General features: G+C 35.6%; 1 protein-coding gene across 1 annotated transcript; it reads left to right on the forward strand.

Moving 5' to 3' along the window:
- Positions 1 to 57: 57 nt before the first annotated feature.
- On the forward strand, positions 58 to 23,497 carry LOC139970417 (uncharacterized). The gene is made up of 8 exons (XM_071976071.1): positions 58 to 93; positions 300 to 302; positions 1,827 to 1,829; positions 2,141 to 2,143; positions 2,568 to 2,570; positions 3,876 to 3,911; positions 4,273 to 4,308; positions 23,267 to 23,497. Exons 1-8 carry the CDS (start codon positions 58 to 60, stop codon positions 23,495 to 23,497), a joined length of 351 nt encoding a protein of 116 aa, XP_071832172.1.
- The last annotated feature ends 204 nt before the right edge of the window (positions 23,498 to 23,701 follow it).

Genomic DNA, 23,701 nt, shown 5'->3' on the forward strand with positions numbered 1-23,701 from the left:
TGAATAAAATGTTAGAATTTTCACAGCATTCGTAATGCAATAATATGTTTATCGACTATGTATGGCAATGTCAATGAAGACAGAACGATTGTTGTAATTAATTTGTGCCTTTAACCTTTAACCATTGATGATATGAGGTAGTGAGGTGATGAGCGAAAACAGGGAAAAAGCCTAAGTAAAACTACTTGCGTCAGCTATAATAAACTAACATTTTAAACTCCCTGTGTTTGTGCTTTTACTATTGTTTCTACATTATATAACGATTTGCTATTTTCTTTCATCTATTCGTTTCTTTTCAGAGGGTAAGTTTGTAACATAATTAAAGTCATGGGGACACGCGACGAATTTCCGCTCATTTGCGTTGCAAAATTTTTTTCTGGGATGTAGCTCAATACACTCAAAAAGTTTGAACCCTAAATATTATTTAATTACGTTCTAATTAGCTAAAATAAACGTACATTTTCACCTACGAAACGACTGATCTTTCACTAATATGCAAATTACGTGACGTGTTCGGAGTGACTCTCGTTGTGAATGGTATGGAAATGCGACAATATGAATGTGTTGAATGCCTAGCCAAAACTGGAATACTATACTACACAGTATCCTATTACTAACGTACCTGTAAGGTGGCATACTCCTATTAGAGTCTATATCAATCCGCTCGATTGTTCTCCTTCGGGAAAGTGCCAAAAAGCAGCAGGAGAACATCTTTTGTGACCTGTTATCAATCATAATCTAGTTTTTTTGTGGCTTGCATGTTGAAGAGCATGAATGGAAGTACATGTGGTGAGAAAATTTGGTCAATTGAGGCAATTTTAGACCCCTTTAGGCCTCCCAGGGAGCAGCGTAGGAAATTTGTTTACCACTGAGTGAAGAGGTTTGTTTACAAGTGACGAAAACTTCCGGCTCGGATGGCAAAAAATCTAGATGGTCATGATACGGAAAATTGATGGTGCCATGAAAGGCCAACTTGTCAGCTATCCGGTGATGGGTAGCGTTTGGCTAGTGAAAACTTCTATCTAGACTTAGAGACCACATTACTTTTGTGATTTAGTGTGTAAGTCAATGGGGCTTTTAATGAGCGTTTGCTACCTGTCAGCCATATGACACACAGTTTACTGCACTGTGCGATATACCAGGAACGTCGCAAAACTAGTGCATGTTATAAAACGGACACGCGATTGAGCAATTTGGCTACAAAAGCCAATAATCTATATGCGTTCAGGCTCACCGGAAGTGCACGGTCACTAAAACACTCTAGTTGTGCTCAAAGGAATTAAAATATAACAAATGAAGGAGCAATTACAGGAGTAAAAAACGGTCGCACATGGCGTTAAATGCTAACAAATTTGCGTATTTGTTTCATACCAGTCCAGATTCTCCAAGCGATTGGCTGGCAGTATACGTCATTGGCTGCTGCTTCCGCCTGGTTGTCATCGTCGTCAGATTCATCCGTTTCTGGCTCAAAAATATAGGGTTTTATTTCTCCTTGAGGTGGAAATTCGTAATCCTTATCCCTTTCCCCATCCACATCCCTTTCAGACAATGGAATTTCATCAGATTCTAAGGCTTCTGTCTCAATCGCGTCTAATTTCGTGTTTAGTTTCAATGCTGCGCAGCAGTGTTACTTTTGGACCGATCTGCACTGCAAAACTGCACGTCTACAAATTTGCATACGAAAGGACAATGCAACCAATTACACAAACAGTGACTTCAAATACCGCAAAATTTAGAATTGAAGAATTTTAGTAACGGAACCCTTCATGGACGAGTCAGGATTGGCCTTTCTCTTTTCTTCTCTGTATCTTTTCCATTTTTTGCAGAATGTAAGTTTTTTCATGATTTACATTTGTAGATAAATATCAGTATCTAATAACACTTCAACGAAACCACCAATGGGAAAGTCAACGACGATAGAACAATTATTTTGAAATTAATGTTTAATTTTAATACTTAACCAATGGTGAATTGAGCTAGTGAGGTGATGAACCAAAAGTCGGAAAATCAGTTCAGACAAATAGTTGTTTAAATTATAATAGAGTCAGAATTTAAGATTCACTGTAATTGTATGTTTACTGTTTTCTCTATTATATGATGGTTTGCTCGGTCTTCTTTCTATCTATTCCATTCTTTGCAGAATGTAAGTTTTTTAATGATTTACTTTTCTGTATAAATGTCAGTATCAAATAACTTTCAAAGAAACCATCATTGAATTCAAATCATAATAATCCTTTTTTTCATACACAATTTGAATGAAATATTACTAATATCACAACACTGGTAACTCGCAGTTTAATACAATAAATAGTTTATCGATTATTTGAATGGTTATGTCAATGAAGATTGAACAATTGTTTTGAAAATTATTTGTAACTTTACTATTCAACCATTGATGATATGAGCTAGTGAGCCACAATCAGGAAAAACGCTTATGAAAACTTGTTGTTTCACTTAAATGAAAGTGACATTTTAAAGACGCCGCGTTTGTCCTTTTCGTGGGCTTCATTTCTCTATTATATAATCAATGGTTCTTTTCTCCTTTCTATGTATTTGTTTCTGTGCAGACGGTAAGTATTTTAAAGGTTACCGTTTGTAGATACGTATCAGTATCTAATCCCTATTCAAAGAAAACCTTATTGGAATCATATCCTGTTTAATCCTTATTTTCATTACACAGTTTAAATGATATATTATAATGTTCACAACATTGGAGATTGACAATTTAATACAATAGCGTGTTTATCGATTATATGAATGGCAGTGTCAGTGAAGAACTGTAATATTTAACCATTGATGATAATTATGAGTTAGTAAGGTGATGAGCTGCAGGGTAAAAGCTGATTTAAAATAGTTGTTTCAGTTTTATTAAATGAGAATAAACCCTGGCGTTTTGCAGTGACCTCATAATAGAGACTAATATTCCTTACACCCTCTGTAAAATAACCAGTCAAAACCACCTTTACCCGAATTTCCAGGAATTGTGTAATTAATTGTTTACACCTACAGTGTTGGGGGCCATTAAATTCATTTTAATAACGAGGGAGCTTCAAAAATTACGTCAGCAAGCCACATCGTAAGTTACACAATTCCGCTCTCTGCATCTCTACACTTATTCTCGGAGAATGTTTGGAAGTTGGTGGTTGGTGGTTGTAAACAGGAGAGCGGATGAAGGAGCAGGGAAGGGAAACGATATTATGTTATTCTTGCCAGGAAATGGTATCCAGAGAAAAGAGAACGCACTAAAGCACCAGGCTTACCCCTCCTTCGCATAACTGTTACTAGTGTCGGCAGTACTAGCATCAGAATAACTGCCAGTCTCGGCAATGGATGCGGTCTGTTTAGCAAGCTCTAGGTCTCGTTGCCTCAGTTCCTCCACTGTGTATTCATGTTCGAATTGATTCAAGTCAACCCCTTACTTTCATACCATCTTTTTCTTTCTTTTGCTTGTGCAATTTTAATAATTTTTGGAATTGGTAACGCGATTTCTGTTGAAATGCGATATGTGGCTCGCTTACGTCACGAATAGCCGGAATTCATAAAAATATGGCGAATGCCATGGGTGACAATTAAATCGATTTTTGAGGTTCTGACGAAAAGAGGGTACTGCAAAACGATATTCTCTAAGCAGAAAAGGCTAGGATTGATTTCCTATTGTTTGCTTACATTGTAAAGTCATTGTTTTTATGCCTGACTGTGTTTCTCTATTATATAATGGTTTGTGCTTTTCTTCTATCTATCTATATAACCCTATACCCTAAAAGGGAGAAGGTGTGTGTGTCTAGTTGAAAATTGAACTTCCTTGTTTAGATTTTTTTGCTGTAATTTTATTGTAATATGTTCATTTTATCTCAGTGCTTCCTTCAATTTTACAGACCCAAGACTATATTTCTGGGAGAGAGATTTTGCAGGTATTTCTAACGTTTGCCTAAGGGTACCGATTAGGTGATATCCTTTAGCTACATATAACTTTTACGACTTTTGACGAATCTCGAATGAAATTCAATTCATGTTGGTTTGCTTGAAGCTATACAAGCATTTCAAGAAAACGCAAATAATGGGAATGAAGAATGACCAATACGACCAAATATATCAAAAATCATAGTAACACAGAAATTATCTTCCGTAAGATGAAGATATGTTAATTAAACTTGGTATGACCACCAAGGTGTGTGTGTCTAGTTGAAAATTGAGCTTCCTTGTTTAGATTTTTTTGCTGTAATTTTATTGTAATATTTTCATTTTATCTCAGTGCTTTCTTCAATTTTACAGACCCAAGACTATATTTCTGGGAGAAAGATTTTGCAGGTATTTCTAACGTTTGCCTAAGGGTACCGATTAGGTGATATCCTTTAGCTACATATAACTTTTACGACTTTTGACGAATCTCGAATGAAATTCAATTCATGTTGGTTTGCTTGAAGCTATACAAGCATTTCAAGAAAACGCAAATAATGGGAATGAAGAATGACCAATACGACCAAATATATCAAAAATCATAGTAACACAGAAAATAGCTTCCGTAAGATGAAGATATGTTAATTAAACTTGGTATGACCACTATGATTCTTACAATAATAGCAAGGTAGAGAAAGAGCCTAACCGTGAGAAGCTGTTTAGTGATACAAATATTAAATATAGCACTAACTGAGTGTATTTGTAATGTAAGCATACTAAGTATGTTTGATGGTAAATATTAATATATATACATATATATATATATATATATATATATATATATATATATATATATATATATATATATATATATATATATATATATATATATATATATATATATATAAATATATAAATATAAAGGCTCGTGACACAAAGATCCGGGTTTCGGTCCTACCTTCGCCTGATGAGTCTCAAAAAAAATCTCAAGAAAAGTCCGAAACAGGTCGTGAAGTGGAATTTTTCTTGCGTGTTATTCTTTATTGATTGACTATATATCTGTCATACCACTTGCTACACATTCAATTCTTATTTACGGCTTGGCGTGCCTATAAAGAGTGGTTATTCTGTGTAAAATTGTGTAAAAATTGTCAGATTCAAAGCGCCAGGGGTGCACTCTGTACAATCATAATACTTGGGTAGTACGCCCTTAATGACAGTTATTCAAAGCCAATTTATACGCTTTAACACATCAGTAGAATCACTGTGGTCGAGTGGTACGGGCTTAGGTTCGTGACACGAAGATCCGGGGTTCGATTCCTACCTTCGCCTGATGAGTCCCCAAAAAAGGACGAAACCGGTCGTGAAGTGGAATTTTTCTGGTGTGTTATTCTTTATTGATTTAGTAGTCCCAGTAGTGACCTGTGTCCAGGGAAAGTTCCATGGCGGCGAATTTCAAGTTAGTGGAGGGGCATGTGCAAATTTTCTATTTGATAATTTGTTTTAGTCAAATTTATTTACTCCTACCCTTTAGCCTAGAAATGTTTTAAAGGGGCCCTCTTTCACAGAAGCACTGTAAATCACAAATAAAATGGGTGTTAACTAATGGATTTTTCAGGGCGATTTTTTTTTGTCTGGGTAACAGTAGAGCTCTGTCTTTGAATTTTAAACTTAACCTTTCAGTAAACTATCTTACCGCTTGTGTATTTCATTGCTAGATCCAGATCCGGATCCAGAAAGCTTTTTTTTTCAGAAGATGAATTAAACAACAAAACAATGTTTTGGTTCTGTTGTCATAAGTAAGCCTTGGAACATATGCTATATGGCCTATATTTGTGTAAGTGTGCCACCAAGCAATCTAATTGAACACTATTTCTCCAGAAGGACTCATCAAATTGATACTACAGTTTTTATATTGGTTTAAGTCATTGGTAGAAGATGATCATTCTTGTGTTTGGTGAAGGTGTTATGTTTAACATATTTGCAAATGTTAGCATTGTTTCATTCGGTATGGAATTTGATGGTGATAGTATGCAAGTAAATGTAACCCCAGCATCATCACATTGTGTATTCATGGGTGGTGTACCACATAGAAATCAGTGAAATAAAGGTTGCGATATTACATTATGAGTCTCAGAGCTCAAGCAGGTAATTTGTAAAATGAAGGTGTATGGTGCCTGCCCGAGCCCCCTTCCTTTGTAGGTTTCTATAGGGAACGGAGATAACACAGCATGTGTCACAGATTAGTAATCTGTACTAGTACCATGGACTAACCCCAGGCTCCACAAATTGTCCATTTCATTCACTTCTTTCCATATCACGAACCCTCCATGCAGTCTTTGGATGGAATATATGTCACACACCTTAAGTATTATTCCATGCATCATTGTTTCCCCCAGTGCTGTTAGAGGGTCACAGTATATTCATAGCTTAATGCACATTATATGTCGCCATAATGTGCATGTTTTTAATTATTTAAATAAATTCTGCATTCGTAGCAATAGCCTAGTTTGCTAAAGTTACAACACACTTTACTGTCACCCTAAATGTTTTTTTGTTTTTTTTTTCATATTGTGTATGCTAGTGGTCTAATGCAAGTTTGAAGGAGGAAAATACTTTATAGTCATGCGTGTTACACACAAAACCTTGACCTGCAACACCCTAAATAAAATCAACCAATTGGCACAGTAGAAAAATCATTGACATTTTCTTAGTATAAGGGTTTCAGACTGCTACTTTGAAAATTGGTGGGCCCTGTCCTTTAGAATGTAACTGTACTATTGTTGAAGGGCATGCCCATGTTCGTTGCTGTTTTGTAGAACATTCAAAATTAAGTAAGTGGGTGAAACTCCGATTGTCCATGTTCTGTTTCTCAGTTACACGTCACCTATATATTTAATTCTTTAATAGCGCTAGGTTTACAATCCTCAAGTCCAGACTATGGACTTCAAGCTGATTTTCTGCTTTTCGGGTCTTAGACTAGGGTTAAGATGGATACAGACTTCAGCCAGAGTCCAGTCAAATCAGCTGCAATATACTGAGATGGTCACTTCTGGAAAAACCTTTACAATTATACTCAATACTTTTTGCAATTTGTGGCTGTAATATCAGCAGTTTAAGAAACAATTGTTGGAGGTACTGCATTAATGTACAGTATTCTGTTCATGTTTAGTTTTATGTCTCATATACAAGCCCATGTTGGCACCGTGTGATACTTTATAGAATGAAATTGTATTATATGTCACCTACCAAATATGAAAGTCAGAAGCCCAGACTGAGTAAACTGTCCAAGCATTAAGATTGTCTGTTGTAGCTGTCAGCTCTATGACTAATAGGTTAAAATGCACCTTTGGTGACTTCCTTTTGTTAGGGTAGGTCAGTTTCACATTTAATATTCCCCAGTTGCATCAATGCAACTTGCACTTTTATAGCGTCATACTGTCAAAGTGTCACATTTTGTACTTTTCATTCGAATGCTTAGTATTGCTGACGTAGGTCCCAGGGGGACCAAAAATTCCAATATATTTTGTAAAAAATTACCTCTTATTTGTCAATTATGAGCCATATCCTATTACTCTGGTTATATATAAATATATATCTTTGGGACTCATCAGGCGATGGTATGAATCGAAACCCCTGATCTTCGTGTCACGAACCGAATTCCGTACCACTCGACCCCAGTGATTCTACTGATGTGTTAAAGCGTATAAATTGGCTTTGAATAACTGTCATTAAGGGCGTATTCGTCGTCGTCCTATGAGTCATGACTGACCCTTTGTGACCCTTTTGATGATGACGTTCCAACCATGCACTTCTATCCTGGGCATATCGGTGAGCTGCGCAGATGTTCATGCCGGTGATCTCTTTTATCCCTTGGGCGTATTACCCAAGTGTTATGATTATTGTACAAAGTGCACCCCTGGTACTTTGAATCTGACAATTTTACAGAGAATAACCACTCTTGTTATGTTTGTGATTATACATGTTATGATTGTGTGTATATATATATATATATATATATATATATATATATATATATATATATACCGGTTTCGAACCTCTGGACATACAATCAGCATCCATAGCATAGTGGTTAGGGTGTCCACGTACAGAGCGGAAGGCCCGTGGTTCGAATCCCGGTGGAGGCTGAAAGTTTTTCACTGTTCTTGATTTTCCAACTCATTACGATTTTCATTTATCTATTCATTTGCCTTTGTCGTTTACCTCCATTGCATTAACATAAAGTCTGTTCAAAGTATTTATTTCGAGACCCGGCTTTAGGAATCGCAAATGATTTCGAGTTGGTTAGCATCATGTTTGATCTGTAGAGTAAGGCAAAATATGTCACCAAAAACAGAACTAGTATTGTTCGATACAGGTGACAAACGCCTACAGTAGAATTACGACCTTCCTTACCGGTTTCGAACCTCTGGACTGGACATACAATCAGCGTCCATAGCCTAGTGGTTAGGGTGTCCGCGTAGAGAGCGGAAGGCCCGTGGTTCGAATTTTTCAACTCATTACGATTTAATTTATATATATATATATATATATATATATATATATATATATATATATATATATATATATATATATATATATATATAAATATATATATATATATAAATTAAATCGTAATGAGTTGAAAAATTCGAACCAATACTCCATTATATATATATATATATATATATATATATATATTTATATATATATATGTATATATATATATGTATATATATATATATATATATATATATATATATATATATATATATATATATATATACATATACACGCAAAGAAAATGGAGTATTGAATATGAACACTTTCCAGGTGTTGTAACCGTTCACCCTACACCTGAAGGGTTACTCTGACCCTGAGTAGGGTTACATAATTTATGTAGCGTGGATTTTTTAACACCTGCAGAAAGTGTACTTTCAGTTCGAGCATTCCGATTGGTCAAACCTCCCGTCAGCTGGATTCTTAGTGCAAGTTAAGTGTTTAAACGGTACCACCGTACCGTGACCACCCATTTACCGTACCTAGCAGTACTTGCAACAGTTTGTCGACATTTTTCGTTACTAAATGTACTATAGTAACCACGGCCATATATATGTTCAAGCCACAAATCGTTACGTACTCAGTGTGCGATAACGAGCTACAACGGCATGAAAATGACGTTATAGGAGACTGGGGCCTTGGAAGAATTGATTGAAAAATTCGAAGGTATGTTTTGATATTATGTAAGTGAACGTGACAAGAACGAGATATGCACGACTAAGCTGGGTAGACGAATGCATTTGAATCGCTTGGGTTACGTAGACCTAACGTTAAAGTCATACAATAAGTTAATATAATAGGCTAGCTGCTGTTTGTCATAGTCAACTCATAATTGTCAACGAATCAGTGTAGCCTACATACAAGTAAACATTAAACGGAATTGCCTACGGACGGACGGAGGACTTTGGTCTAGGCCTTTATTGTAATCTAGTGCATTCTATTCCTTTTTGGGCGTTCACCGTTACTTCGTATACCCTGCGAGTCACTTTTTTAAGTAGTACTACTACTAGGCCTAGTACTAGTAGGGTATACTTAGGCTATTTCAAGACAATGCATTTTAAATAGCATCGGGCATGGGCCTATAGTTACGCTGGTACTATGTTTAATATGGGATATACATATATTCATGTAATGCAATATATAATTACCACTAATTGCCATTTTAGCTTGTAAGTTGCAGCAAGTAGGCCAAAGCTGATGTGGATTGGTGATACATTTAAACCTAGGCCCAACTATAATTTAGCTATATTATGGAAGTGATATAGCTGTTATAATTCATAGCAATCTACACAATTGCATACAGTGGGAGTGAGCATTGTTTTAAGCATTGTTAACATGATGCATTGGTTGTAAAAGATGCCTACATTGTCTGATGAAAGTTTAATGCAAGTTCCTGTTTTGACAAGGAATCACTATAGGCCATCTGGCTTTCTAGATTCAAACGTACTTGAAGAAGGTAGAATCACAACTGATTAAATTGTGGTCATTTTCTTTAGGAATGTTCATGTTTTGTGAGGGGAACATGTAAATAACTGCTTATGCTCCAAGAATGTTTGAACACAACTTCATTATGATGGGAATTTTCTTTTCTTTTCTTTGCTGTTAGTTAGGAAGCATCAACTTGGAATTCTATTTGCAAAAGATTTCAGAAAGACCTCAGCAATATGTGTTACTTCTTGGAGGAAGCAAAATACATCCCAAGCAGTCATTTGTGATCATCCAGAGACATGCCCTACCCCAGAGGACATTTATGAAGCCATTGATGTTTGCTTCAAATTATTCTATGTGTTAAATCTAAATTATACCAAATTGCAAGTCTCGGTGCCTGGGAATTTTTCCAAAAAGTTGTCTACAAGTTGCCTGGTAGTGTGAAGCGCAACCAGATTCGAGATTTTTATGCTCACCATGCCGACAAAAAAAGACAAAGTTACTGCAGTTTAGCAGTTGTCATAGACAGAACTCCATGTTTCCTCATCTCACGGATCAGAATGTATGTAAAGTTGTTGCTTATTTGGAATTGTATTTGGGAAGAGTTTTTTCTTTGTGTTTAATTTGGAATACCAAAGGCACGATCCAACAACAAAGACAAAGTAACTGCAGTGTAGCAGTCATCATAGACAGTACTCCACGTTTTCTCATCCCACGGATCAGCATATATCTAAAGTTGTTGCTTATTTGAAATTGACTTTGGGAAGAGTTGTTTCTTGTGTTAATCTGGAATACCAATAGGCATTTGCCAACAACAAAGACATAGTCACTGTAGTGTAGCAGTCATCATACACACTGCACAGCACTCCATGTTTTCTCATCCCATGGATCAGAATTTTCTAAAGTTGTTGCTAATTTGAAATTGACTTTGGGAAGAGTTGTTTCTTTGTGTTTAATCTGGAATACCAAAAGGCATGTGCAAAAAATAAAGACCAAGTAACTGCACTGTAGCAATTGAAAATGTTGGCACTTTTAAGTTGACTTAATTCCACAAGACAATACTTTTATAGCTAAATTGTTCATATTACATTTAATGGGATATAATAAATGGACCTCTGGAATAGGAAGGTAGTAGGGTGTTTAATTGCTGAAAGTCGCACATTCTGAATTGTTTATGTTGTCATTGCTTTTTGCTCTCTCTTAAATGTACCTTTCTGCTGTGAGCGATTCAAACATGCATCCATATTGTTTACCTAATTACTAGGTAATAATTAACCTAAAACCTGTATAAAATATTTACTAAACGGGTGCGATGTAAACTTTTCTGGCAAAATTTTACATAACAGTATTGTATTTGCGTTACATAATAAACATGTAAAACTTTACAGACCAGCAGTTAAGTAATTTTTACTTAAAGTAAAATTTTACCAAACCTGTGTAAAACGTTTTCTCAGTGTAAGTGTTCTATTTATAGAATAGGGGTTTGCAATTTCACCTGCAAGTGTCAATTGAACGTCAGTAAGGTGTTGGCTATATTCAACACGCAAAAAGTGTAAGAATAGCCAGACATGTGGTGTTACTTCAGCGCTCCCATCAACTGAGTAATAAACACCTTTGAAGAGCTCCATTTAGGGGACTGGGTGTGACAATGACACCTGCAAGTGTTGATAAATTCAACACCAGAGAGGTGTTAGATTTTCAACACTCGGAAAGTGTAAAATTAGCAAGGCTGGTGTTGTCCCTGTACGAGCTAGACTGAAGTGTTTGATATGACACTTATCGATTACTTTTCAACACTCCATTTTTTGAGTGTATATATATATATATATATATATATATATATATATATATATAAATATATATATATATACATATATATATATATATATATATATATATATATATATATTATATAAATCCGAATTTCTAAAAAATAATCCGAATTTCTAAAACTTCTACTCAATTCAGCAGGAATCAGTAAGTCGCTTTGCCTTTACAACCATGCCGACATCTTCTCTATAAAATAGTTTCAATTCCTGCTACTCCTTGTCACTTTCGGTGATCATGCACTGAAGAAGAGCTAGTTTTGCACGAAAGCTCTGCAAAAACCAAACATTGGCTGTTTTACTTCCAATCACTTACCTAATTCAATTATTGTATCTCGCTCGAGATCCAGCCTTTCTCTAATTGCAGCATAGTTGTTTAACAGTTTTTCCGTTATATATATATTTATATATATATATATATATATATATATATATGTATATATATATATATATATGTATATATATGTATATGTATATATATATATATATATACATATATATATATATATATATATATATACATATATATATACAATGTAGATACGTGTCATTATATCTTCAACTTTCAAAAACACCACCAGGGATATCAATTAATGTTTAGTTCTATATTTCATACTCAATAAAACAAATGTAAGTTTCACAACATTGGTAACGCAATATTTAATACAGGAGCTCTATCTGAGTGTATATGTTATATAAGCATACTACGATTGCCTTAATGCTTGGTAAGAGATCAGTTTCATTTGAAAACATGATTGCATATCAAAATGAATAAGCATAACAATTTCGTGTGTATTTTTACTTGTGACGAAAAAGAAGAGAACACAGAGAGGGAGGGCATCTTAAAAGTAGATAACGAAAGGAACCCCAAAACGAACGATCAATTGTAGAGGAAAATGATAGCAAAAGCACTCATACAAAACGCAGTAGCACTTTTAAGTACGTGTCATTATATAGTTACCATAAATATTATTGCCAGGGAAATAAATATCTGTTAAATCTCTGTTTTCACAGTCGATGAAACTTGTTGTTTGAGTTTTATTAATAATGCTTTGCTTTCTTACACAATTTAAATGAAATATTATAATTTCTACAACATTGAAAACTGTAACTGTGATTGTATTTTTTCTGGGTTTCTCGATTTAAAACGAGGATTTGTTGTTGTTTTCTGTCCGTCTATTTGTTTCTTTGCAGCCGGTAAGTCTTTTTCATGATTTACGTTTGTAGATACGTGTCATTATATCTTCAACTTTCAAAAACACCACCAGGGATATCAATTAATGTTTAGTTCTATATTTCATACACAATGAAACAAATGTAAGTTTCACAACATTGGTAACGCAACATTTAATACAGGAGCTCTATCTGAGTGTATATGTTATATAAGCATACTACGATTGCCTTAATGCTTGGTAAGAGATCAGTTTCATTTGTACACATGATTGCATATCAAAATGATTAAGCAAAACAATTTCGTGGGTATTTTTACTTGTGACGAAAAAGAAGAGAACACAGAGAGGGAGGGCATCTTAAAAGTAGATAACGAAAGGAACCCCAAAACGAACGATCAATTGTAGAGGAAAATGATAGCAAAAACACTCATACAAAACGCAGTAGCAATGTAGTTGTATTATTACTGGTTTTCTCAATATAATATGATGGTTTGTTGTTGTTTTCTTTTTATCTATTTGTCTCTTTGCAGTCGGTAAGTCTTTTTCATGATTAACGTTTGTAGATATGTGTCATTATCTCTTCACCTTTCAAAAACATCACCAGGGATATCCATTCATGTTAGTTCTATATCTCATACACAATGAAAGAAATATAAATTTCACAAAATTGGTAACGCACAATTAAAAACAGTAGCATGTTTATCGATAACATACATATCGGGGTTTATTTATATAGAACGATGAAATGAATTTGTAACATTATCAGTTTACCATTGATTACATTATGTAATGAGGTGATGAACCAACCACGGTGAGAAATTTTGAAGAAAAAAAATCAGTTGTTTACAGTGGCGTAGGAAGGTACTTTTGAGTGGTGGGGCTGAAGACTGATGGCCGGCCTGAGGGAGAGGTCTGAAATTATTTGGCATTTCCAGGTGGCCTCAGATGCAATTTAGTGCAATATAGCACACTTCAACCCACCCACTCCATATTGTATATAATTTTGCATTTTCACCTGGCCTTAGATGCAATTTGGTGCTCCAAATGTTCCAAATGAGAAAAAAATCTCATTTGGAAATGAAAAAGGGGTTTTCTGACTTGCGAAGCGGGGGGGGCGGAATGATACTTCCGCCCCTCCAAATTTTTCACTGGGGGGCTGGCGCCCCCCCAGTCCCCGGTTCCTACGCCCTTGGTTGTTTCAGTTGAAATAAACTTTTACTTGAAGTCAGTGTGTTTGTGTTATTACTGTTTTTTTGTCTCTTCAACATTAAGTATAGTTCTTTTTTTTTTCTATTTCTTTGCAGGTGGTAAGTCTGTGTCATGATTGTAGATTTTGTGTCTTTTATCTACTCCCATTTTAATCAAACCAAATCCCGTTAGTTATCATGCTAAACTTGCAAGAAATGTAAATTTCCCTACATTGGTAACGCACAATTTAATAGAGTAACATGTTTATCGATTAAATGCAGTGCAAATTTAGAGAAGAACGTTTTCTTTTGATGATTTTTGTTGTAACCGTACCATTTACCATTGATGATATGAGCTATTAAAGTGATGAGCGGAAAACAGGGATAAATTTGAAGAAAATTAGTTGTTTCGGTTATAATAACCTTGCACTTTTAAGTCATTGTGTTGTGCTTTTACTGTTTTTGCTCGACTGTATTGCGCTTTGTTCTTTTTGTCTCTCTATTTATCTCTTTGCAGATGGTAAGCTTTTTTTCATGATTAAAGTTTGCAGATATGTGTCATAATCACGCCCCCTTACAGAAAAACCACTAGTGATATCAATTTCTGTTAGTTCTATATTTTCATACAAAGAAATATATTTTCACTACATTGGTAACGCACAATTTAATACAGTAACATGTTTACCGATTTGATGTATAGCAATGTAAATTTAGATAGAACGATTGTTCTGGAGTGAATTTGTAACTTTATAAATTACCATTGATGATATGAGCTAGTTATATGATTAACAGAAAACAGGGAAAATGTCAAGAAAATTTGTTGTTACAGTTAGCCTATACTAAGCTTTTGGCAACAACTTCTAGTCACGTATCTTGACATAGCTGGTATTTTAGGACAAGTTGTGAATGAAGTAGGGGCACATTTTCCAAAATAACTGTGATGTGATCCAAGGTCACCAAAGGTCATTTATGAGTCGATATGTGAATCCACCACTGACTCGGTCCAATATGATTGATATTTTGGGACTAGTTGTGAATGGGGTAAGGGAACGTTTCCAAACATAACGGTAATATGATCCAAGGTCAACAAGGTCTATAAGGGTAAAAAGCTAGTGTTTTTGGAATAACTTTATAACCAAATTTCCATCAAGGTTGGGTTACGCTGTTGTAATCCAATAGTCGACCTGCATTTGGGTGACCTTTGACCTCCAGTGCCATGATATGTAACGATGGAAATCGTGGATACCTCTTACACTTGGTGTGTGAATTCATAACATTGAGAACGAGACCCCTCTAGTATTTGATGGAGGTGTGTATATCCACGTACAGTAGACTGACCTGTGTAAGCATGCCGTACTGTTATTGTAAAAGCTAGTTCTGGTTATCTAACAAGCAGAAATCTAGTGCATTGAAGTCATCGAAACCTCAATGCATTTTGCATTCTGGTTCATTATCAACGTTTGTAGATATGGTTTCAAAAAATCACCAGGGAAATCAATTTATTTTAGTGCAATACTTTATACACACAATTTGAAAGAAATTACACTTTTCACAACATTGGTAACGCAGAATTCAAAACAGTTAAATGTTTATCGATTATATGTATAGCAGTGTAAAATCAGATTGAACAATTGTTTTGGAATGAAGTTTTAACTATAACATTTTACCATAAATGATATGAGCTAGTGAGACGATGAACCAAAACATATTAAAAGCTAAGGAAAACTAGTTGTTTCAGTTTTATTTAGCTTATATTTGTAAATCACTTTGTTTGTGCTTTTAATGTTTTCGGTCTATTATATCATGATTTGTTCTTTTCTTCTTTATTATATATATAAATAGATATATATATAAATATATATATATATATATATATATATATATATATATATATATATATATATATGTATATATATATATATATATATATATAAATTAAATCGTAATGAGTTGAAATATTCGAACCAATACTCCATTTTTTGCGTGTATATATATATATATATATATATATATATATATATGTATGTATGTATATATATATATATATATATATATATATATATGTATATATGTATATATGTATATATATATATATATATATATATATATATATATATATATATATATATATATATATATATATATATATATATATATATCTTTATGCTTCGACTGTGTTTCTCTACTATATACCATCTATCTATACAACCCTATACCCTAAAAGGGAGAAGGTGTGTGTGTCTAGTTATTTTTTTCATTTATTTTTTTTTTTGCTGTAAATTTTATTGTTCATTTTATCTGAGTACTTTCTTCCATTTTACAGACCTGCTATATATATATATATATATATATATATATATATATATATATATATATATATATATATGTATGGATCTTGATAATGATAACGATGGTGTTGTCTGGACTAAACAGCCAACCTACAATGGCAGACAGACATACGTTCGTACAATATACGTGTGCATTCGTCAGTGCCTATAGTAAGACTGTGCATACCAACTAAAGGATCTATGGCACTGCACTCATTGAGTATTTGTTTGATGTCTGCATTTGGCCATTCGTTTCTTTTGTTTAGGGTACACATGCCTGGCTTCAGTAGAAAAAAATGCTTCTCGACTATACATAAGTTGCATTTTTTCGTTGCGGGGTTGTACGGACTGGCTTTTGTGATAATCCTCCACTTGATGTTGTAGTTGTTTTAGTCATTCCTCAATTCCCAGATGTCTTTGCTTAATTTTGTTGCGTTTTTAGTTTCGATTCCTAACATATGCCTTCATGCAGGCGGAGAGTGTGTGTATGGGTGGGTATGCATGTGCGTTTGTTTTTCTATCTGACCGAGGACTTGAACAAAAGAATTCCAGGTCCTCGGTTTAATTCTAAAGAATCACCACGTCCTCGGAAGAATTTCTATTGTGTGGGGTATTGTTAAGGTTAGGGTACGTGGATATGAACAATGGAAAATACAATGGGGTCCTCGGTTGGAATGTAAAACCAACATGTGTGTGTGCGTGTGTGTGCGTGTGTGTGACGACTCGCTCGTAAACACGATATCTCAAGAAGGAAAGTTTGGACCAATCTAATATTTGGTGTATATGAGAACCACATTAAGTAAATAACCCTATTGTTTTGTGGGGAGGTCAAAGGTCATTTGGAGTCACCAGGGGCCAAATATTGAAAACCTTGTAAACACGATAACTCACGGCGGTAAGCTTGGACCAATCTCATATTTCGTGAATAGAAGGACCACATTTAGGAGCAAAAGCCTTTAGTTTTTGTGGAGGTCAAAGGTCATTTGGGGTCACCAGGGGTCAAATTGTTTAAACCTTGTAAACACGATATCTCAAGAAGGAAAGCTTGGATCAATCTCGTATTTCGTGTGAAGGAGTACCACAGTTCAAGATCCCTATTGTTTTTGGTGGATGTCCAAGTCCATTTGGGGTCACTAGAGGTGAAATTGTGGAAACTTGTAAACACGATTACTCAAAAAGGGAAAATTGGGCGAATCTTAAATTTAGTATGTAGTTGTGACAACTTTCAGTTCAAGATTTTATTGAGGTCAAATGTCATTTGGAGTTACCAGACGCCAAATTGTGGAAACCTTGTGTTATAAGCTACCCTATCAGATAACATGTGCGTTACGCCTCATACGCGCAGGAGGCTATTGGCAATTGGAAAGAGGTGCATCCATATAATCTAAAACTCAAAACCGAAAACTCGAACATATTTGCATTGGCTTCAACGTGCCGCTCGGAAGCCTGACTTTGTAGGCAAAAAGGTTCACTCTTTGCAGTCCAGAGGTTCTATTGGATGTTTTCCGTCGTATTTATTTCAGGTTGGATGTATAGTTTCGTTGTGACCAGGCAGCGTTTATGAAACTTAACAGTTCGTCTAGTTAGATTTTTTACTATGACCAATCTTTATGCGAAATAACTGTATAAAACGGTATTAGTATAGCAGTGAGTTCACGAGCCTTCGTCTGGATTGGCTGTTGATCTCAATTTGTGTAGTCTCTTCCACCAGTTTCAGCATAGCTAGGCCTTAAAAGTAAAGTTCGACTTTCGTCACGTTTATGATTATGGGACAACTTGAACAAATCTGGCTAGGTCTGTGAGCAATTTTATGTTGTCTAGGTCAGCAACGGTTTGGGTAGAATAGGTTCAATACTAGTCAGACTACTAATACACTTAAGATGGCAAACCATCTCTCTCCTTAATTATTTCTTAAGGCAATTTCCTACTGGCTATCAGTCATAATTGCAAAGTATAGAACAATTTCAAGAGTTTTGAGACAAGTTTGCTGTTGTTGCTGCTAGGATTTTTGGAAGATAAATCCTCTTAAAACCTCAGATTTCCATTGCGTAAAACATCGCTTTGATTTAGGCAGTGTAATGAGGTAATAGCGATATTTTTCGTGCATCAATCTGCAGCTAAAAGACAAGATAAATAATTGGGCAAATGTACGAAGTCGCTCGAATCGAGTAGCGGTTCAAAGAAGCAGTGAGGTACTGTATATGTTTAGGACTCCAAGTTACTGTATAGCATATGCCTAGTACAATAGAGGAGCCCTGATGTAACAGAAGCCAAGCTATCTTCGTAGGTAGTTTTACAGATTTTGTATTTTTAATTGTTTACAGGCCTAGTTGCTTATTTATGATTCTGCGTCACGTTTTACTTGTTCATCACCTACTTTTGGTGGAAAAGGGTTAAATTACATATACTGCACAGAAACATAATTTTCCAATGTGCAATTACGTAGCACCATGCATTTGCGTAAGTGCCTAATCTTTTATACACAGAAAGTATTGATGTTGTACATCTGTACTATCTGAGACTTGAACAGCAATCCTAGGCCTAGTGGCGAGTGAAATTTGGCGAGTAGATTTCTAGTCACGGTCGCCAAATAGCGAGTACTTTTAAAAATATTTGTCGAGGCCTGATAACCTTGAAAACATGAATTCTCTAGATGAATCATGGATGCTTTTCATACATGGTGTATGGATTTGCCATATTGAGTACAAGAATCTGTTGCTTGTGAGGTCAAATCTCCTTTGAGGTCACCAGATGTCAAACTCTGAAAACCTTTTACATGATATCTAACGATCGAAATCATGGATACATCTAATACTTGTTGTGAATTCATAAAATTGAGTACAAGAACCCTGTTGTTTTGGTGTAAAGCCACGTACAGTAGACTGACCTGACTGTGTTTATCAAGCCATAGTGTTGGGTATCAAACTGGGTGGTTCCGGCAATTTCTATTGTAACAGCTAGTTCTGGTTATACGTACAACCAGAAGTCTAGTGCACTGAAGTCATCGAAACATCAATGCATTTTGCATACTGGTTTCTTTTTCTCGTCGTTGAATGAACTTTTTTAATGATTGGTACATCTTTTCTTGAATTCAGTTGCGGTGAGTCCAATGTAAGATTCTTTGTTATCTTCACTTGTGACCTCTGCTTGGTAGATGACCCCTGACTGTAGGCATTCACTGTTTAAGGGGCAGTTGTGTTTTGTTCTGAAATTGAATTTCCCTTCTCCTTTTGCGCTAGTTTACCTTTCATCTCTTTGTTTATTTTCTTCATATAATCCCTGAATAATGGTTTTGATGTTTGACATACAACTGTATGAGATTTTGATGGTAGGCCGTTATCTGTTGCATATTTTATGAAGGGGTGGGTGTTTGGGAAACATTTGTCGACGATCTGTAGGAATTAGTGGCCTGTATTGATTGGTCTGCATGTTTTATAGTAGGGTGGGTTGTATAACACGTACGTAATACTTCGCTGTCTGTTTCTTCTTGGTTTTATCTTCCTTGTTCGTAGATAAGGTTGTGTTCGTATCCGCTATCGTTCAATGCCTTTTTGATATATTGTTTTTAGCTGCGTTAATTCTGCTTCTGATGAGGATATTTCCTGCCGACAGGCGCTGGTTAATGCCTTTTGGTATGTTTTACAGAACCTGAGGTGGTGGTTAGATTTGATACTTACGTAGAATGGAGTGTTGTTCTGTTTCAAGTATAGTTTGTGGCTTGATGTGGACAGGTCTAGGATGACGTCCAGGTAATCTACTGTTTTCTTGTTAGCTCCTGCTGTTATATCTTTAGGTTGTTGTCTTTGTTGTAGTCTCACATGTAAACCCTTTCTTTCTTTATATAGTTTATTTCCCTTGGTGCTTCGTTGATGACGCCGAGCCCATCGTGACTGTAGAGGCCGATGTTGTTCCCAAATTTAGCTTTAAGGATCTTCGCATACTTCATTTGAAAAAAAACAAAGATCTTGGATGGTACGATGGTAGTAGATGGTTGATGGCTATAGTTGATGGCTATAGTTGTCGTTTTGGCGCTAGTGGTTTTCTTGTTGGGTTCCACAGGCGGAATGACGACAAATAGTGGCAGAAGTTGAAACTTTTGAAAGAGAACAGTGTCTGAATGGCAGTGAAGTCAATGCGACTTATTTATTTCTGTTGGATTAGGAGACGTTTTGGAAAATATGGTTATTTTTAATCCGTGTCGCATTATTTCAATTCGATTTCGTCGTAACTTCAAAGGAATTGCTTTGATTTATCTGGGACTGCAGGTCGTATCTGATTTTTTAAACCGATCGGTGCTGTTTTTCTTAGATTTAGTTATCAGAAATGTTCATTTTCCCCTTTGTCTCTTCAAGAATCATTTTAGTCAATGGCAACTAGTAACACGTTAACTCTCAATTGAATGATTTGGGATGTCATGTGCAACAGGTTGGTTGATCATTTTCAACTTAATACTTAGCTTGGTGAGTGCAAGAATCCTATCGAAATTGGTAGAGATCATAGGTCAATGGGTTCACCATGCTTCAAAGTCTGAAAACCTTTTTAAGCAAGATAACTCCAAAATTAAAGCTACAATTAATCTGTGAATCCTCCAGTGCTATGATTTTCATTTGGTGAACATAGTTTGGTCAAATTCAATTCATTTTAGGTCTATAAAAGGCTCTAAAGGTCTTCGTTGAAACATAACTGGAATCTAGGTAGTGAAATCTGCTTCAGAGTGCATACTCTTGCTTTAACCGTGTACTTAAACTCCTATAAATGGTTTCTCTCTCTGAGCGTCAAGGGGTTAACTCAAATGGACGAAAATGGCACAAGGGGTCTACAGTTTATATCAAATGGTGGAAATCGTGGACATTTCGTCAAAACTATTACACAGTAAATAAACAATTTTTCATGGTGTTTTGTAATGTACAACCTTATACTTACCGTTGCTCCACGATGATCATTAAAACATTTTAAGGTGATAAAATTGCTCGGATTTTGATATTGATTGGGAAACTCAGATTGTCTCAATATTATGCTATAAATTTGCTGACAGTGTAAATGCAAAGTGGCTGTAGCACTCAACTTCCGGACATGTTCAAATCGGTGTTACACTTATACTAACTCTGCTACCATGTTACTCCATGTGCTGTACGTTAGCAACATACATTATCTATTTCCTATACCCAATACGTGCGTGGTAACACACCATACTACATGTATTTTGCTGCTGAAGTAGAGAAGTATACAACTGTATATACTGGTATACTATTTAAATCGAGTAAAAGTAAAATAGTCAGAGCACTGAATGACAAGTAGTTTGGGTTCCGATTATTTTTCACTGAGTGTAAGTACCGAGTACCTGCAAAGAAGTACTCGAGTACTAAACTACAGGAAAGTATTTGTTGCATCGTAGCCCCCTAGCGTTATTAACTATGTTAACTCATACACATAGAACATGATGTAAGTAATTCTCGGAGATGATCACAAGACAGATTGTGTCAACATTTGATCATGGTAAACGCCCCATACTTGAAACAGATGAATTACAGGCTTACACGCACACTTGAATATGATCTTGCCGCCACCCTTCAAAGAATGTGATATTTAGACCAATTTAGATGTTAACTTGTCCATGTTCAGTGACTACGGGCGTAACATTCTTTATAGGTAGTGGGCTAGTGACAGAATATTTCACCCAGTCTTACCCACAAGGTCTGACTGTTTAAAATTACTGAGAACATCTAAATCTGTCACAACAAATTGTTCACCTGCACCCCAGAGTTTATGGGTAGCGTATATGGAGGCCAGACATCCCCGGGAAGTGTCCTCAACGTTTGAACTTACCCCATGACCAATGACCAATCCTTGTCAAAACTATGAATCATACAAGCGTATTATAAAATGAAATATTGACAAAATATCAGGTTGTAAAGTTGTCATAACTATCCCCCACCCCTCCCCATCTCCTAGTCGATTGAATTTACCTCATCTTACCCTTGTCAAAACAAAGTAGCACACCAGCACATAATAAAAAGGAAAACTGAGAAAAAGGTCAGATTGAAAAGCGGACCTCCCTCCCCCCCCCCCACCACCCCCGCTCCCAGTCGACTGAATGCATCTCCACTTGACACAAATAACTCACTTTATTAAAAAAAAATGGGACAACTTACCTTGAAAATAAGCCTACTGGCAAATTATCACTTGATAAGTATACTGATAGGTTATATACTGATGGGTTAAAATAATCCTTGTAACCGATTGTTGTAGTCCAATAAAATATACTATATGTACTCTGATTCATTCACGCCGCTTATCAAAAAACCTACCAGGATTACTGATTCATCTTCAACTTTAATTGATAATATTTTCTGTAATGACGTCAGTCTCTTCAATTTGCCTGGCATCCTTCTGTCTGCTATAAGTGACCATTTACCTATTATATGTTCAGCTGCGTTCCATTTCTTCAAATTGCTCACATTGTACTACCATTTATGTCATGGAACGAGACAAGTCGAGGGGCAATTACAATAGGTTTTCCTCTGAGCTCAACGACTTCAAATGGTATCAACTGTACACAAAAACAGATGTAAATGATGATTGTAATTTCTTTGTTAGTGTAGTAAGTGATATCTACAACAAACATTGTCCAATTAAACGTACTGCCGGCAACGGGTCACGCAAACGCAATCATTGGAGTACCAATGGAATTATTAAATCAATTGCTACTAAGGAAAGACTTTCCTCCAAAAAAAATCTCTTCAGTGAATCTCGAGATTTCTGTCTGATCTCAAACATTTTTCCAAAATTTATGCATCTGTTTGTCGTTTCATCGTAGGTGACCCCCTGGATTTAACACTTATGTCAGTATATGTCATATTTCCTCGCAGGATCTTTCGGGTAAATTAGGGGGAAGTTGGAAGAGTCTTGGAAGATTCCTCGGTATAGGAGAGGCTACTCTCTACGACTTCCAATACAACAATAGCACCACTCAGGAAGCTGCGTATCAAATGCTTCTTCATTGGGCTCGAAGCAACGGAAGCAATGCCAATATTGAGAATCTTGCTGAAGGTCTCAGGAGAGCATGCAGAACTGATCTAGCAGAGTTTGTAGAAGGGTGAGTAAGTCCTACAAATTATTAGTTACGTGAGCATTTATACAGCAAGACACCTCTCGTTCAATACTGAGGAAGGAGCGGTTAAAATCAATTAATTTCAGTAGCTTAAAAATTGTATTGTGGGTATTTTCTTTATCACATTTCTACCCGAAAGGATTTGAAACACTGCTGGACGGATGGCGCAAACTAGGAACTTATCCTGCTGCAG

The sequence above is a fragment of the Apostichopus japonicus genome, chromosome 8, assembly GCF_037975245.1.
Source record: "Apostichopus japonicus isolate 1M-3 chromosome 8, ASM3797524v1, whole genome shotgun sequence".
Classification (NCBI taxonomy): Eukaryota; Metazoa; Echinodermata; class Holothuroidea; order Aspidochirotida; family Stichopodidae; genus Apostichopus; species Apostichopus japonicus.

Coding starts and splice junctions, on each gene's coding strand:
- LOC139970417 (XM_071976071.1), top strand. CDS start 58: ATGTATGGCAATGTCAATGAAGACAGAACGATTGTT. Junction 3,912..4,272: donor CTGGGAGAGAGATTTTGCAG/GTATTTCTAACG, acceptor TCAATTTTACAG/ACCCAAGACTATATTTCTGG. Junction 4,309..23,266: donor CTGGGAGAAAGATTTTGCAG/GTATTTCTAACG, acceptor ATTTCCTCGCAG/GATCTTTCGGGTAAATTAGG.